The sequence below is a fragment of the Oryzias latipes genome, chromosome 11, assembly GCF_053564925.1.
Source record: "Oryzias latipes strain Hd-rR chromosome 11, Olatipes_Hd-rR_3.1".
In the NCBI taxonomy this organism is placed as follows: Eukaryota; Metazoa; Chordata; class Actinopteri; order Beloniformes; family Adrianichthyidae; genus Oryzias; species Oryzias latipes.
Genome location: NC_136247.1, coordinates 15,113,957 through 15,130,917, shown reverse-complemented (window position 1 = coordinate 15,130,917; position 16,961 = coordinate 15,113,957). Strand labels below are relative to the sequence as shown.

The 16,961-nt window shown below is 42.3% G+C and overlaps 1 protein-coding gene across 2 annotated transcripts in view; it reads right to left on the bottom strand.

Annotated features, from left to right (window-relative positions):
- Window positions 1-4,498: 4,498 nt before the first annotated feature.
- Window positions 4,499-16,961, bottom strand: part of trit1 (tRNA isopentenyltransferase 1) — a 44,899-nt gene continuing 32,436 nt past the window's right edge. Inside the window, exons 7-12 of one of the 2 annotated variants that reach the window (XM_078954884.1) lie at window positions 16,446-16,558; window positions 16,268-16,345; window positions 6,934-7,043; window positions 6,754-6,834; window positions 5,427-5,544; window positions 4,499-4,793 (exon numbers count right to left, since the gene is read on the bottom strand). In XM_078954884.1, coding sequence (XP_078811010.1) covers window positions 4,624-4,793; window positions 5,427-5,544; window positions 6,754-6,834; window positions 6,934-7,043; window positions 16,268-16,345; window positions 16,446-16,558 — 670 coding nt within the window. In that variant the 3' untranslated portion in view covers window positions 4,499-4,623. The remainder of the gene's footprint in view (window positions 4,794-5,426; window positions 5,545-6,753; window positions 6,835-6,933; window positions 7,044-16,267; window positions 16,346-16,445; window positions 16,559-16,961) is intronic. The other variant, XM_023959905.2, reaches the window with a different exon arrangement.

The following is a 16,961-nucleotide window of genomic DNA, read 5'->3' as shown; positions in this document are numbered from 1 at the left end:
GGCGTTTGCCTCCTACTTGTTGCCGTCTGTGACCTCAAAGCCAGGCCTATCATCACCCAGTCACCTAGATGGGTTGTAAATGCAGCTGCATCCTTGGATTATTAGCTGCATTCATGCCTCTGTGCGGGTGCACAAGATCCTTTTTATCTGTCTAGCCAGGACCAGATGGCAGAGAATGTTTAGTCAAATGGGATTAGAGATTAGGATTATGTGGACTTCGCCTAAAAGCTCTGCTACAGTAAAGAGGCCTGAGAAGTTTAAAGACAGGTGAGTCCGTTTGTCCATAGGTTCTGTTTCAGGAGCAAAACTTAAATTCAAAGATCTTTTTTTTGTTTTCCTAACAGAAAACATCTTTGACTCATGAAAGAAACTGTTGGAACAAGGCCAGGTCTGAAATTTAAAGATTACATCAAACATTTTTTAGAAACACTGGGGATTTACAAAGATTTTAAATCTTATGCTCAATAAAAAAACAACAATATATTATACCCAAATAAAAATAAAACAGACTGATTAAATTTTTTTGTCTGGTAATTCAAAACCGCAGTTTTAAAAAGAGCGTGTTTTAAACCTTTGAAACCTATACAATATGCTGGGTGGGCCACATTCTCCCTACTCCGCTCTGATCGTCCACTTGCAGAGAAATAGATCCATGAAAATCCAGATTCAAGTTCGTCTGAAGTGGACTCTGAATCAAAACTGTATGGCTGGATAACTCCAAAATCCTCTAATCTTGTTAGGTTGGGGTTGTGAGTAGCTGTAAGCTAGTGGGAGAGAATGTAAACAAAAGCATGATGGGGAATGAACAACTCAGAATATTTCCTTGAACAATGTCCAAGAAAATGACAGGTTTTAACATTTTGGCTACAAACGGCATAATCATAATTAAAAAACCACTGGGAACACTTTGAAAATAGATCAAAAGATGATCAGAGTGGGACTTCAAGGGAAACAAGTCTATCAACATGGTTCAGGCTCCTTGAGAAGTACGATTTTTTTTTTTTGTTTTATATGGAGTTCCTCTCGCCTGACCTAAACAACAACCATGGCGTGTCTGGTCAAACGTCTGAAGCGAGTGGGGTCAGGGTGGAAAGTGGAGCTGAACGCCACAGACTGAAGGTCAAACCTGGATCCAACCAGCTGCAGTTTACAAACGACCATCACTGCTGTGTTGGTGCTGCAGCGATGTAATCGTGCTGTAGGATGGTCCTGACTAAAGCTTCTCTAAAGTTTAACCTTTGTTCCTGTTCTCAAGGTTCTGCTTGCAAGAACACGGGTCTTGTCTCAGAGTGTGAACGACCCTTCAGGGAACCTCAAATTCTACATTTTTCCAGCCAACATCCACAATCTGCTACATTTGGGATTACTCCATCCGCCTTCATTAGTAAAAGACAAGGCAATAAAACTGTAAAGGCTCTAAAGGTCTGTCAGTGCTGAATGGTTGACATGTAGAACTGCAGGCACACATCAACTCCATCGGTACATTCTTTATATTTTTGCTTCTTTGGAAACATTTCCAGCATTGACGGTTTCCTTGGAGACCTCCCTTCTCACACATCAGGAGGAAAAATGCTGGTTCACGTGTTACATGTCACTTAAAATGCATTGAGCTCTCGTTCATGTCGTCCCACCGTCACTGCGACATCTATGGGTGAGTCTGAATGAAATGATGAAAATGTGACAGCTGTTAGATGGAAACAAACCATCACTATAATAGGCCTCAGTTCAGTGAATCTAGTGTTAAAAGGCCACTAATCTTTCCAGATTATTAGGGGTTAATCTGTGACCACCCATTCACTTCAGACTGATATCATTCCCAACATCAGGTTGAAGAAAAAGGAATTTTACAGAATACACTTGAGTGAAGTCACAGCCAAACAAGTTGAAGCTCTTATCTGGTAGGGACGCACCATAACTGGTGCTGTTTTCTTCTAGTTATCAGGTTTTCAACCTTTTTTATCTTTCTCTGCAGACTGAAAAACAAACCTTGAACTGAAAGGAAGCTTGTGTGGAGATAAAGACTCATGTAAACACATGTCACAACTCGCAGACCATAAATCTCGTCTGACTTTAATAATACGGGCACCAGAGCTGAAGTTACCTGGTAGCTACGTTCACACCGCCCTTAGCAACACGCGTTAAGCAGCCACCTCCAATGAAAAGTCATGTGTAAACATTCAAAAATTTTGACCAATCAGGGACTCAGATTTGGTAGTGACATATGGATAACGTCGTTTTTAATTCACAGAAGTGCCAACCGTTTGAAAACTGATCATGGAGGAGAAAAAAGTAATTGTGGTTTGTGCTCAACTGGAATTCTATGACACCAAGTCTTTTATGTATCAAAAAAGCTGTAAAAGAAAAAGATTAGAAAAAGATTCACCAGATTTACACCCCTTTAACATTTTGCACCAAGACTCGTTCGACTGCAGTTGGTGGACAGGAGCTAGTACACAGTAGACGAAGAAGCATGCTAAGAGTTAAATAATTATTCCTTTTCCATCCGTTTAGCTTACCATAGCAACAAACTCGCGCTAGTCCTAAAAGGCTACCTCAAATTTCTGTTTACCTGCTTTGTAAAAACATTTATTTATTACTGTTTACAAAGAAGAGGAGTTATTCTTCAAACATTTTTCCACAAAAAAGAAATTCCAAATAGTTTCTATATTTTCTCTAAAAATCTTTTTATTTTTGTAGTTTTGCTTCTGTCGTGTTCACATCGAATCACCTCTGGGACAAACAGGAGAGACTAATCTGCTGAGCTGAAACAAGGAGTTTTGGAAAGTTCACTCGATGATGCGTTTGTCCGGAGAATCCCACCTGAGAGGTTTACGCCTCCTTTAACAGCAGCAGTTATCGCACAAGAACGCAGCAAAGTCCACCTACATAGAGGCATCCAGGCAAAGGTCTAGGTCGGCGTGTTATTCTTAATGCCGCAGCATGCTGCATAAGTCACTAATTAGCCTTGGAACTGTTAAGAGTGCCCTACTTTCCAGCGTCTGCAAGATCTAAAGTTCAAGAGCCTCTTTTCACAGATGCACTGATTCAGCAGTGATGCAGGCGCCACGACCAAAGCTCCCAACCCAAAATTCATGAAAATGGGGGACTTGGTTGGATGAAACCCCTTTTCCACATCAAGCAGTTGATTTGTACGCACAGATTTAAAAAAAAACAAGCAGCAGAAAACAAAATAAAGGAAAGAAAAACCGCCCACCCAGGCAGGAAAAAGCGTTCTAACAACCACATACTGGTTGCACAACGACCTTTGCTCTCAGCGTGACTCCCAAGCAGCACAGTAAGCTCCTGACCCAGTTTGGAAAGAGAGAATGAGGCATGCATGAACACAGACACACACTTCCACCTATTATACGCACACCAAGTATTTTTAGTCCTTAGGATGAGGTCAAGCTCTGCGAGGCTGAAGGTGTGCTGAAAGAACATGTCAAACACTTGGAGACCACTACAGGGGGAAACTAGCAGGGAGATGTGGGGAAAAGCAGCGCCCAAAGAGGCGCTTGGAGCGCCGCCAGAGATCGCGTGAAACGCTCAACAACAGGCAGGCACACCTCGCTTTGAAAGGGTACCAACACACTGCTGGACAAACAAAGGCCTGCAGTCCCTGCTGTGAAAACGCGCAGTCCGCCCTGACCTGACGGTTTAGACCGCCGTCAGCAACGAGTCAGGAACAGAGAGCCAGAAAGAAAAATAGAAAAAAGTATTTAAAATCCCACTCCGATTATGTTTTTAAATCTATTGTCAGTGTTCCCAGTGGTCTTTTTACTATGATTATCCAGATTTGAGCTAAAATCCACAAATCTATTATTCAAGGACATAGTTTCAGCAGAGCGGCAGGAGTTTATTGGAAATTTGCCTCAGAGTTGGCAACCCCGCCCCTCTTCCCCTTCCTGTTGCTGAGAGCTCAGAGCAGGGAGCTTGCGGCCCACCCAGCATCTTTCCAACGTCACAGATAAGCTCATTTTTTTAAATACTCAATAAAGCAATTTTGAGATTAATTTATTTTTAGTCATGTCGTCCATCATGAGAAAAATACCATAAGAACATGTTAAAATCACCATTTTAGTCAGAGTGGGTCAATATTATCTTTTTTTCCAGACAAAAGATGGATTGAACCTCCACACAATGTCCCCCTCCACCAGTGCTAAGATCTATAAGCTTCACCCTAACCCGTACATATCCAATCTGCACTTTCCCATGATGCTCGTGTGCTGACCGTTACTGTTAGCCGTTCCAGGGTCTTCTCTTACTGCAGGTTTGCAATAATTCCCACTTCCATATTTGGAAACGGGCAGATTTCCTTGGAGTGGGTCATTAAGGAGCCCAGAGGGCACAGAGCACAGCGCTGGGCGTGAGGCCTGCAGTGACGGGATCTACACCCACACAGGTGGAACTCGCTCCTCCAGTTTTTGTCGACTTTGCATATAAATAGATCAAAAAAGCAAACTTCCTTCACCAGGAAACATTTTGAACATGAAAAAAGGAGATTAAAAATAATTTATTAAAAAGGGAAATGTGAACATTTCTTCAACTGCAGACATGGATGGATGCAGCAGGTCTCTGCAGCATCCTGAGGCACAGTGGTGTTGGGAAGCTGAAGAGCAGTTTTCAGAGTGTGACGGTAACGTCCGTGTGTGTCAGTGTGCAGTCTTTTAAGGAGTCCTGAGCGGCTCCGCTGCAATCTGGAGCAGCAGCACCACAGCAGTCCTGAGAGGAAGCTTCTTCCGACTTCCTCTTCTTCCTCACGTGGTAGTAATGCTTCCTGGATTTCAGGTGAGCTGCAGATACAGAGGAAGCAGAAAAAAACAGATTGTTTTAGGCTGTTGCTAACAATTATTGATGTTTGTGACCTAGCGGGACTTTTTTTTTCTTAACCGTCATGAGAACTTTAACTGAAATGAATGATGTTAAAGAAAAACACCATGATGTTTGCTCATCCAAAACACAGCAGAAAAGACCGTACAGTCCAGAGTTTTAATAGAACTTGTTTTGTTCTGAACTGGTTCCACCTTTAGAATGTGGCTCTAACTTCTAGGATTTCTGTTTTAAAAGCAAAACCAAACTGGTTGCATTTCTACCATTTTGTTTTCTTTATTATAATATTGAATTGTAAATATAAAAAAAGACAACGTATATAAATTCATTTTCTTTTCCTGTGCTTTTTTTGGTGGGTTGCAATAGCGTTAAATGACCACCGCATGTCCTTGTTCTTTGCTCAGCTGAAGCTTCAAATCTTTTTCATCAAATAAAGATAAAACCTTTAATGCTTCATTGTTCAGAAAATCTGTAGCTGAATGCATACATTTTATGAAAGAACGCTCATATTCTTTGTCGCCTTTATTTATTCGATGAGTAGGACATGTAGTGATATAAAAAGATAGTCGTTCTTTGGCGTGAGTGAGCGGTCTCACCTGTCCACTCCAGGTCACCAATGATGACTTTGTCACACAGATCACAGGTGTGGAAGCTTCGCTTGTTCCTTTGCTCTCCTTTCTGGATTCTGACTGGTGCAACTGGCGGCTCCTCGCCCTGACAAACACCGAAATGTCAGAAGGACCGAAGCGGTCCGAACCACTTGGAAACATGTGCAGTTCTGAGGGATGACCAATTTGGGGCAACATTTTCCGAAACGAGAAAAAAGACGCAAAGAAGAAACCAGCGGATCCCCTAATCTAGCAGTCCAATCGCTTTCAGGCCACGGACCAGAAAAATTAAAATAGATTGACAATATTTTCATGGACAAGGCTGAAGTTGATGCCTGATTTTTTTTTGTCACCTCCAGTGTCCATAAACTTTTGAGAGAAAAGTTTAACTTCATCCTTTATAAAATCTCTGCAGCTGCTTTAAACTTTAGTAGTGCACTAGTTTTCATATAGGGACCATTAAAATGTGATATAGATTCTCCCTTAACCCAAACCTGTCACAGTGGAAGCTAAAATAATCAACTTAAGCTTCGTCCGATTTTTACGGTGTGATGGATAAATATGAAAAAGAAAGAAAAAAAGAAGAAAATGTCACGAAAACTGGTATTTTGTAAATATAATATAATTATATATCTCTATACACTGTTTGAACAACTTTATTAGCAGCATCCTTGTAACTTTAAACAGCCGGTTGTTGAATATTCTGCATTATTATTATGGTCTGTGGGAACAATAAATCCGTATTTGAAGAAAGACTCCAGGTTTTTGTCTGTCTGTTAAATGCAGATTTCTTTTATTTTGAAGTCAAAGACTCTTCTCGTTTTTCCTCTCTTGCTCTTTTCTACACAAAGAAAATGTCCAAATATGTTGTTTTTTTGTTAACTTTACTAGCTTGGGGGTTTTCATTTAGCTGTAAATGCAGTTGTTTTAAGAAATTAACGCTGGATTTTCAACACGTGACGGAGCGACATGTGAAGAAGGAGTCAGATGTAGTAGAGAGAATCCAGTAGTTTTTCAAAATAAAACTTCCTTCAAAACCAGAAATGAAAAAAATCAAGGTCAGGTTTTTTTTTGGGGGTGGGGTGGGGGTGGGGGGGGGGGGGTGGGGGGGGTCCAATACCAACTGTCCCATGGCCTGGTACCAGTCCACAGCCCAGGGGTTGGGTACCAGTGTTTTATCCAACACAAACAAGCGCCTCCACACTTCTTGTCTTTGCTCTAACGGATTGTCTGTGTGAATTCACACTGAATCGGACTGCAACAGAATTCATTTGCAAGTTAACGGAGAAACACATTCTGAGGTGAGCTTTTGCACCTGTGAAACAGAGGAAGCTGAAGGAGGAAATAAACTCTGTTGTGGACCGGACAAGAACAAACGTTCTAGAGAGAAGGAGCTCTGAGAAAAAGATACAAAGATTTAGAACAAAAAGGAGACTAAATGCAGCTAAAAGATGAAGGAAAAGAGAAGAAGTGGGTGAGCAGTCAGAAGCCACACCTTCCTTAAATTCTCCAGGATCTGCAGTGCAGGGGTCAACACGGCCTCCTCCCACCTCGACAAGTCAGTCACATTCAGGCCGTACACGGCTGGGACGTTGTCTCCTGGACCTGCACACATACAACGTTCAACAAGACGATGACAAAAACGGATTTTATTCCTAAAGACTGAAAATCCTCAAACATCTGCAGAAAATGTCCCATTCTAATGACAAGGGGCGGAGTCTCACGATGTCACTGTATCACGGCAGCACGGCGTCTAGAAACAGACGACAGCTGCTCAGACCGGAACAAACTGGCAGCAGAGCAGCGATGCGCCTGGACCGCACCCTGGAGCTCCGTCAACCTGCTGACTCACCCTGGCTCGATAATGTCCCCCTCCCCTCCTCCCCTATCCGTCTCCGACCCCCCACCCCCACCCAGGTTTGGATTTGCACCCGTCAGCAGTCTCCGGGCTTTAGCGCTGAAGCAGAGCGGCAGCATCAGTCTGATGTCTACAGTCCTCTCTAAACTCATGTAGATAAAGACCAAAACACGTTTACGGCATCAAATTCACGACTTTCAAACATGAATCTACTCAAATACGTCAATTTCAGACGATGTTCAGTTTGAAACTCACAAATAATTTAGATCCTATTGAACTCCATCTATAAGCAAGTAAAGAAACTAACAAAGACCTCTAAGGAGATCAGCACAAACGAGGATTTCTTTAAAGATATCACAAAATAAAATAAAATACACAACTATAAAATAAGCACCAAATGCAAAAAGCTTTAAAATAATTACTGTAGAACAAGGTGAGATGAAATAAAAGTAATATAAAGAAACAACTATTTAATAATCAACAAATGAATACTAAATGTAATAGATTACAGACATTTTAGCTGCAGCAGGACTGTGATTCTGAGCTAGGCTTCACTTATGGTACATTTCCCATCAGCTGACTGATATAAAGCAAAGTTTGTGGCAGCTCAGAGGAATAAAGAGGAGCTAAACCCTGTAGAGATTTAAAAATAAGCACATTTCCGTGCATAAAATCCTATTTCACTAAAATAATATCATAGTTTGATAATCCTTTAACACAAACTGACTTTTCCAGGCAAAAAACTGATTTTTAATATTGTTTATTAAGAACTTTTACTAATAATGTTGGAAATTTGCTCAGTTATAATCACAAATTTGATGGAAATGTTGAAATGTCAAACTAAACTGCTTCTGATTAATATATTTTTGATTTTGTCGACTTGCAAATCAAACTGAATTAAAGCGGCGTTGTTTAGCCTGCAGATTTAATCTGACTCCACCCCCTCAGTTGGACCCACCCTCACTTGCTGAGCTGCTGGTTCACACCCCTCACTCTCTGCCTCTGTCCCTGCCACCATGGGTCAAGGCAGCACGTAAAAAAAAAAAAAAAATCCTTAGAAAACCAATTTTTGTCCCAAAATGATTGCTTTTGTTGGTTTTATTTCCATAGCAACCAGATGTAGTTTGGGGTGCCTGATGGTGACAAACAGGTCTATGTAATTTTTAGAAGAACTGACAAAAGTTAATTTTTGGATTTCCATGGTAACAGAGGTTTGTTTTGTTAACCACACCCTCATGTTTTGTTGTTTTGTTCAGCTTGATCACAATATCTTTTCACAATATCTGTAAAAAAATGTGCGAGAAACAGGGAAATGCCGCTTTGGCGAGCTAGCCACGTGAGCACTGTTCAAAATTGTAACTTTATAACCAACGATTGTTCCAAGAGTAGCTTCCCAAAATGCTTAAGGACTATGGAAAAGAAAGACCAAATAAAGGAGTTTAAATTTGTAGCTGCTACTTAAGCCGTTTTTATTTTATTTTATTCAAGATGATGGCCTCTTCCCAAAGTCAAAGGTCAACAAAACTTTGGTAGCAAATGTAGACTTAACCTTGTGGCATCTGAGTGAAATTTTATAAAGATTGCACAAAGAAACGTTTTTTCACCCATATTGTTGGAAAATAAAACAAAAAAACGGCAAATTTCACATTTTGCCAAAAAAAAATAAAATCACCAAGCCATAGATCTTGTGGTCATCCCATGATTATTTCAAAATCATGTGTGCCTGCTTTTTGCTCCATTTAGAAAGGATTAAAAGGCTTCGGGCTGCTGTTGTGATGTAGAGATGTTCATTTTTATTTACATTTGTGTCTTTTTGAGGTAGTCAATTTGCCACACAGTGCATGAAATGGACCAAGCCTCAGCTGAGGAGTAAACAGTTTGATTTGTGCGGGGTTGCTCTGCAGCTTCAGCCCATCGTAAATCCCTCCTAGTTCAGACGCATAAATCAGCCTCTAATGCTTCAATGTTAGCTCGATTTCAGGATATTGTCTGGGCAGCATTGAGCCGAGCTTTTACAGCATAGAAACTCCAGTTTACCATCACCGCGGGGCTAGTAGTAATCGATGTGCAAATACTTTCTGTAAACTCGGCTGTCTCTTTTACTGAAACAATTCTGTTTTGGGCAGGGCTTCTGTGTCCTGGCGTGGCTTCCACCGTTTCACTCACTGAACTGGATGAGCAGTTGAGGGTTTGCATCATGTGATCTCTTGGTTCCTAATTTGTTCAAATTCTGGAAACATAATTTGGTTCTTGTGCGTACGTTTTGGATGTTAAGAATCCTGAAGACATGAACATGTGGCATTTTTCTGGTGATGGAAGACATATTTAAAGAAAATTAAGCAGGGTGGCTGTTCCACACAGACAGTCCCGCCCACAACTCAGAGGTGAATTTCTAATGAACTCCTGTCGCTCTGCAGAAACCATGCCCTAGATAACCACACAGGTTTTTGGATTTTGGCTAAAAACGCAATATTCATAATCAATAGACAACTGCCTTTCAACCCGCGTTGGGCGGTTGGGGGGTGTTTCTTTCTGCCGCTGCGTAGGGGGTCTTGGTGTGGGGATGGCTTGGTACTCTCCCTCCTCCTTTTTACATTCCATCACCCACTTTAGGAGAACATAAAGATCCACTCGGGCACAGGTGCTATCTCACCTTTGCACAAATAGAGTGATTAAATGAAATATTTCACATGGGTCGGTCAGACTGCATAAGTATGCGTGCGTGAACATCAGTTGTATTGTGAACATGTTGACATGTTTTATATGTGGGCATTTTTGGAGCCCACAGGTATGTTTGTGGTATTTGGGTTTGTGTGTTGGCAGGCCCTGCCCCCTTTTGGATTTATATTCCTTATAAATCTGACAGTAAACATCCAGCAACTTGTTGCCTTATGCTGCTTCACGGTTCTATTCCCCCTCTTCTTTAATCCCCCTCCCACCCCCTACCCTGGCATCCCTCTCTTTTCCTTCCCTTCTTTTCATTGCCGTCCGGTCCAACAAAAGACTGAGTAAGATGAATAAAGTATAGCCTACATTACAAAAGGGGTTTATTTAAATATACACCCAGTGTGTCAAATGTTTAATAACCCGTATTTTATCAGTAAAATATGTCCAACATAATAGGCTTTCAGCTCTCATTTGTCTGCTTAGCTGTTGGACAAGACAATTTTTAGAACCCCCCCCCCAAAAAAGAGAGAAATGTTTCACATGTGTTAGTCTGAATGCATAAGTATGCACGTGTGAACATTAGTTGCATTGTGTACATGCTGACATGTTTGGATGTGAACATTATTGGAGCCAACATGTATGTTGGTAACATTTGGGTGTGTGTGAGGACAGGCCCCGCCCCTTTTAGACTTGTGTTACATCTGAACCAAACTGTAATGATTATAAACATCCAGCTACTTGTTGCTTTACCCCCCTCCCTTCTATAATCACCATCCTACCCCCCTCTCCAACATCCCTCTCTCTTCTTCCCTCCTTTTCGTTTAAGAAAAAAAAAAAGACCACTTTTTGGAAATAGACCAAAAGATGATCGAAGTGGGACTTCAGGTTTTTAACCTTTACCTTACTGGTATCAGACAGAAATAAAGTAATCTTTTAAAACAGGAGCGTCTGAATCACAGCATCACGGCCACATTCGTCTGCCTTGCAGACGTCTGAAGAGTCGAGGCTGGAACTTCTTTCACATTTGATCTGTTCTCCAGACTTCTCAGTTCCACCTTTAAGCAGACTTCTGTAAGTGAATCCAATTAACCTTTAAGGTTCTGTTTGCCAACTCAATTACCTACTTAATCCTTTCCACATGGAGATGAATTGAGGGCCTCTGTTTCGCAGGGGCAGTTAAGTGTTCTAGTTTTTGGGCTTCCTCTTTTTGCAGTGCACAGGTGCAGAAACTCCTGAGTTTATAGCATAAAAGCTGCAGGCGTCACGTGGCATACCTGTGCCGTTCAGCCACTCATCAACAGTCCACTTTCCACTGCTTCCAAACAGGAGTGTGGGGAGGGTTGCCAGATTCTGGATGTAAAGCCCCTGCCCCCTCAGCCCTTCTGGTTTGGGATCTGATGAAATTTAACTCTGCTAATCTGCTGTGTGTTGAAGGAGGGTTGATAGGCACTAACGGGACAAAGAGGAGTTTGCTGCTTTAAATACAAAACCTGTATGACTTCATGGGTGACACAGCAACCTGCTAACAGAGGACTTATCTTAAAACGTTACGATTAGAATGTCATTTAATTTGAAAAAACGGCTTCTTACAGAGAGGCTTGGGGAGGCCACGCCCCCAAACATGAGCACAGACAGGAGATCAGTTTACCCACAAGAAAGCCGAGCAGCTGCCCGACTGCGTGTGTTGAAACAGAAGTCCACCTGTTGCACCAAGCAGACCCACAATCCTTTGCTACTCTGGGTTTGCAGGGTGGGGGTCCGGAAGCAGAAAGGGTCGCTCCAGCTGGGCTCCATCAGAACCCGACAGCTGGGCCAAAACAGAACCTGAAGCCATCTGAAAGACGTTTTTCACTCCACTTTAGAAAACTGCCAAATTCTGCTGCGACCTTTAGGGGCAGAAAAGATCCCTTTCCTGAAGAGGCTCAGAGTCTGCTGACAGCCTAAAATAAACTTTAGTTTCACACAGAAGTGAAATGATGAAGAATGCTTGCTGAATTCTACTAAATATCCTTGAGCTTTTCAAACTTCAGAGTGTAAAGTATCAGGAAACTCATCAGTAGGAGTCCACAGACCACTCCTCTGAGTGAAGGGTCAACAGTTGAGGGTATCAGGTGGAGAAAACAGATATGGGGATTCTGAAAGTTAAAACTTGGAGGACGGCTTTGAGTTTCAGCCAGGACGTCATCTCATGAGTGTTTACAACAGACCTTCACTAAATGTAAAACTTCTGCTGGCAGAATGGGCTTTTTTCGTGTGAATGGGATGTTTTCTTTTCCTGTTATTGTTATTCTCTGAAGACTTTACTCATTTGCTACTTTCATTCCCATCTCTAGTCCAGTTCTTTACTCGTCGACATCGACAGAGGATTCATGTTTGCATTCGTTTAAAGATGATATTGTGTTTTTATTTTATTCTCAAGTTGTCAGCTGATCAGGGGAGAATAACAGCAAAAAATAGACTGCAGCCAAATCCTGGTCACAATGAGTTGGGGGGAAACTTCCAAAAGCTTCTAAAAAAAAAAAAAAAGTCTGGAGAAACTTTTAGAAGATTTCAGGTAAAGTCTGACTCTTTAAGTAACAATAAAAAGACATATAGAGACTTAAAGTTTTTATTTTCACCGTCACAAACTGTCATTAAATTACTTTTAAAGATCCCCTCCAATAAAAATGGCGTTTTTGGAGTTTTTAACATGTCAATACAGAGGAGGGGAAGAGGGGACGGGCTTGTTCCGCGCCGACGTTTCCGCCCATGACTCAGAGTCAACTCTCTGATGAACTCCTGCTGCTCTGCAGAAACTATGTCCGAAAAAACAACACAGGTTTTTTTTATTTTGGGCTAATAAAACAGCATCCTCATAATTCTAAATACCACGGGGAACACTTTAAAAATAGTCCAAAAATGATCAGAATGGGACTTTAAGTAGCTATGTGGACAGAAAAGCTTTTATTTTCAGACCAGATTGGGATGTTCTGGAGCTAAACAAATATGAAGAAACACTCTAGCCTCAAATGTTAAGTCACGGTTCAAGTCCCCGTCTCTGGATTAGGTGAAAATTTAATGCAACTTCTACTGGTTTAGCCTCCTTTCACACTGCACTTTTGAGAAAAGACCAAACAGCTAACCTGTCTTGATTTTTCGTAATCATAAATACTTTCACTGTTCAGTTTGCTGAATCCCACTGGCGTTTTGGAGTGAACCAAAATCTGAAAGCAAGGTTTTCAGGTGCAAGTTCAGATGTCAGCTGTCATTTTTCTTTTCACTGAGTTGTTCGCCTTCCTTCATTCCTGTTTGCCGCCGTTTTTCTGAGTGGAGCAGGCACTACTCATGTCAAAGCCGTCACTTTGTGGCTTTGCTTTCTCAAAAGTGAACGTTTTTCCCCTCGAACCAGAGAAAGACCCGTAAGGTGTTCTTGTGCTGCAGTCTTATGGTACCATTGGCATGTGTGCACAGAGTGAAGCTTTCTGAAGGCTTCACAATTGTTTGAAGACAAGGGTGTAAACTCACCACCCCACACCTGTTGTCCCAGCTGGCTCCGATTACCCCCCCCCCCCCCCCCCCCATTCAACCAGCTTTCCATGTGCTGCGCCCCCCCCCGTCCCATGCATCTATCCATCCTCCCTCTGCTCACTCGTTCACTCATTTGAACAAAAGATACCTACACTGCTGTTACTTAACACTCACGGGGCTCAAACCACTACAGTATTACCTGCTTACAGGTAAGAGATGTTTGTGTGAAACTGACCGGCAGCTGTCTGACACGTGAAAAGAATGAATAAACCATCACTTCTTTACATAATGAAATCTCCCAGCGGCTTCACCCCAACCAGGTGTTTATATCCTCCCAGCTCAGTTAATGAGTCTGTCGACTGAATTTACCTGCAGCTTTCAGCTCTGGAGCTGCACAGAAAGTAAACACCTGCTGCTGGCGCTCTGACCGAGCTGGCCGCCCTGTGGCCTGAGTTCGTGTGGTCGGGAAAAATTCCAAGCAGCTCTGTAACGAGCTTAGCCAGCTCAGTGGAGGGCTGTGGGGGCGACTTTGGGGCTCAAACCGCGCAGAAAGGAGGTCAGCAGTCAAAGTACGGTTGAACAGAGGAGACGGCTCCGGGTCAGGATTCCCCTGGCAGGGATGGAGATGACAACAAATCTGGGAAACCTAAAATAGAAATGGGATGACCCAGCCACTGAATGATAGGCTGCAGAAGATATGAGCCACACAATCTCCCATCTTTGTTGTTGTGGATGAGTTTCTACTGAAATTCCATCTCCAAGGCTGAAGCACGGATTCAATGTGTTCAAGCACATTCAAGGAAGATAAAGATGGAACACAGAGGCCTTTGTGGCGCCGTTTACTGTCAAGCTACAGTCTCAGTGAATGAGTGGAAAGAAAACGCTGCAGGAATCCTGAAGTCACAGTTTTTCTTTCTAATCAATGCTTGTTTTATTCCCTCGAAAAAACAAACCAATGAAAGAAGAAAACTTCTGGACGGTTCCTCAAATGACCAGCTACCAAAACTCAGGACTTCACCAACAAACCAGCCAAGTTCAGACGGATTACGCCGCATGTTAAAAAGAGTCGCACACATGCGAGGGACACCATCTGGCGTGTGCAGCGAGACGTCGTCAGAAAGAGGGGTATTGAGGTTTAGGGCCTGGCGTGGGCTTAAGCCACTTGGGCCTAACAGGATTAGGAGGCCGGGTTACTCAAGGGCACGCAGAAACCTGCGCAGCCCGTCTGCTCTTGTTCGAGCTTATTTACATCCAGACTTTGGAAATCGACACCTTTTGGGCTGCATTTGTCTCTGCGGAGAGAAAAACGAAAAACGACACCTGCAGTGTGAGCTGCAGGAGAGGACGAGTCCACAAACATCTACATGTGTTGATGCTGCAGACCACACGTCATTCCTGAAGTCAAAACCTACTTTGTGTTGGTTAACAAGCAAATCTAAAAAATAACAAGCAGAAGCAGAAAACAGATGCCCTTCGAGACTTATTCACACCCTTGGAAGACCATTCCCAAAAAAAAAAAAAAAGAGCTGGTTTTTGATGTAGAAAAGATGCTGGACAGGCCACAAGCTCTCTCCTCTGCTCCAGTCTGATCATCTGCTTGCAGACAAATAGATCCATGTTTGTCTTTGTTTTCCTCGTCTGACCTTGGAATCTGGATCAAAACTGTTTGGCTGGATAGCTCTGAAATTGCTCGCCATTTTTGTTACACCACTAATGTAAGTTTGGGGTTGTGAGGGACTGTAAGCTAGTGGGAGAGAATGTAAACTAAGGGTTGATGAGAAATGATTGCAGACTTATTCTGTGCCAACAGCCCCGCCGACAACTCAGTTGAATTTCGAATAAACTCCTGCTGCTCCGAGAAAACAACACAGGTTTTTAGATTTTGGCTAAAAACGTTATAATCATCATTAAAAGACCACTGGAAACTCTTTGAAAATAGATCAAAAGGAGATCAGAATGGGTTTATGACCAGTTCAGAAAGAAACTACCCTAACCAGGACATATCAAATATGCACTTTCCCATGATGCTTGTGGGCTGACAGGTCAATATTAGCGTTACTGTTCGGCGTTCCGGGATCTTTTTTCACAGCAGGTTTGCAAAAACTCCTTCCATCATTAAAAACGGCCGGATGGAATCAGCGGAGTGACGCTCCTTTCAGTTAGAATATTTTGAAAAAACAGTTAAGTCCAACAAACATTGTAGAGTTGTGACATTATTTGCAAATTCTAGAGACGGATAGCTTTTTTGTAAATCCATGATTTTGTAAGACTGCACATTTGACTGGTCATGTTTGAGGGTCTGAACTTGAATGGTTGGAAACAGTTTGATGATGGAACTTGGTCAAAATGAGAACTTTTGGCCAAAGCACTGCTGATTGGACAATGTTGATTTCCCAAGTATTGGTAAGGGAGCAACATTGGATAATCCTGGACGGACCGCGGATAAAACAGTTCTGGACTCTGAAATGAGGTGAAAACCCAAACAACAAAGGACTACCTAAAACCTAAAAAAAAAAAAAACTCAAAATAAAAGCATTGAAACGATGTTGTCTAGATACTACTTCCTCTATTTTCACTCTTAAAAACAACCACAATAAACAAAATAGAAGAAAAGGTTTGGGGAAAGGGCTTGAGAAACTTTAAAATAAGTTTCTTCAAAAAGTAAAAAAAAAAGTTTGTAGTTGAAATCCAACAGGTATTGATTTAATGATCTATATCTAAAAACAAACGCTCAATGTACTGTAGGTCTACAAGACAGAAGAGGATAAACCCACACATTCATACACAAGTCACTCACGTTGAAGGAAGCGGTTACGAACCCATTTGTTCTGTTTGCGGGCGTAGCGTTTTGTTGCAACCTTCAAAGCTTCAATACCTGCAACACAAGACAGGGTTGAAAAGACGAAGGAGGTGAAAATAATACCCCATCAGATTGATCTGAGGAATGGCAGAGCAGAAGCAGGTTTTCCTCTGACCTCGCTCTCTCAGAGCCTCTTTCTCCTGGGGAGCGCTGCATTCAGGCGCAGTTAGGAACTCGTGGAACTCCTTAAAACCAATCGACTGGAAAATCCCATGTTGGTAGTCTTGACTGAGGAGAGGAGAGACGTGATCCCGTAAATTTAGAAGAAGTTTCCATCGGACGCATGTCTGCGACAGACAGGTGTGACCCATGCCCCCCGCCCCCCACCTCAGCATGCAGAACATGAGCAGATGTGAAGCTCTGAAGGGACTGACACAAATACCAGCAGGATCCAACTTCCTGTTCAGCAGGTCTTTAGGGGTGACAGGGGTTGAGGGGTAAAATCCCATCTAGTTTTCTCAGAGGGCAAACCACTTTCTTATTTACAATAGATCAAATAAATACCCTTGCAGTGTTCCGCAGTGGAGCCGCCATCAGTGTGGAATGTGAGTGTGTGTGAATGGGACTGTGAGTGTGAAGCGCTGTACAAGTAAAACACATTATTTGGTTATTCCAGTTTAGGGTCACAAGG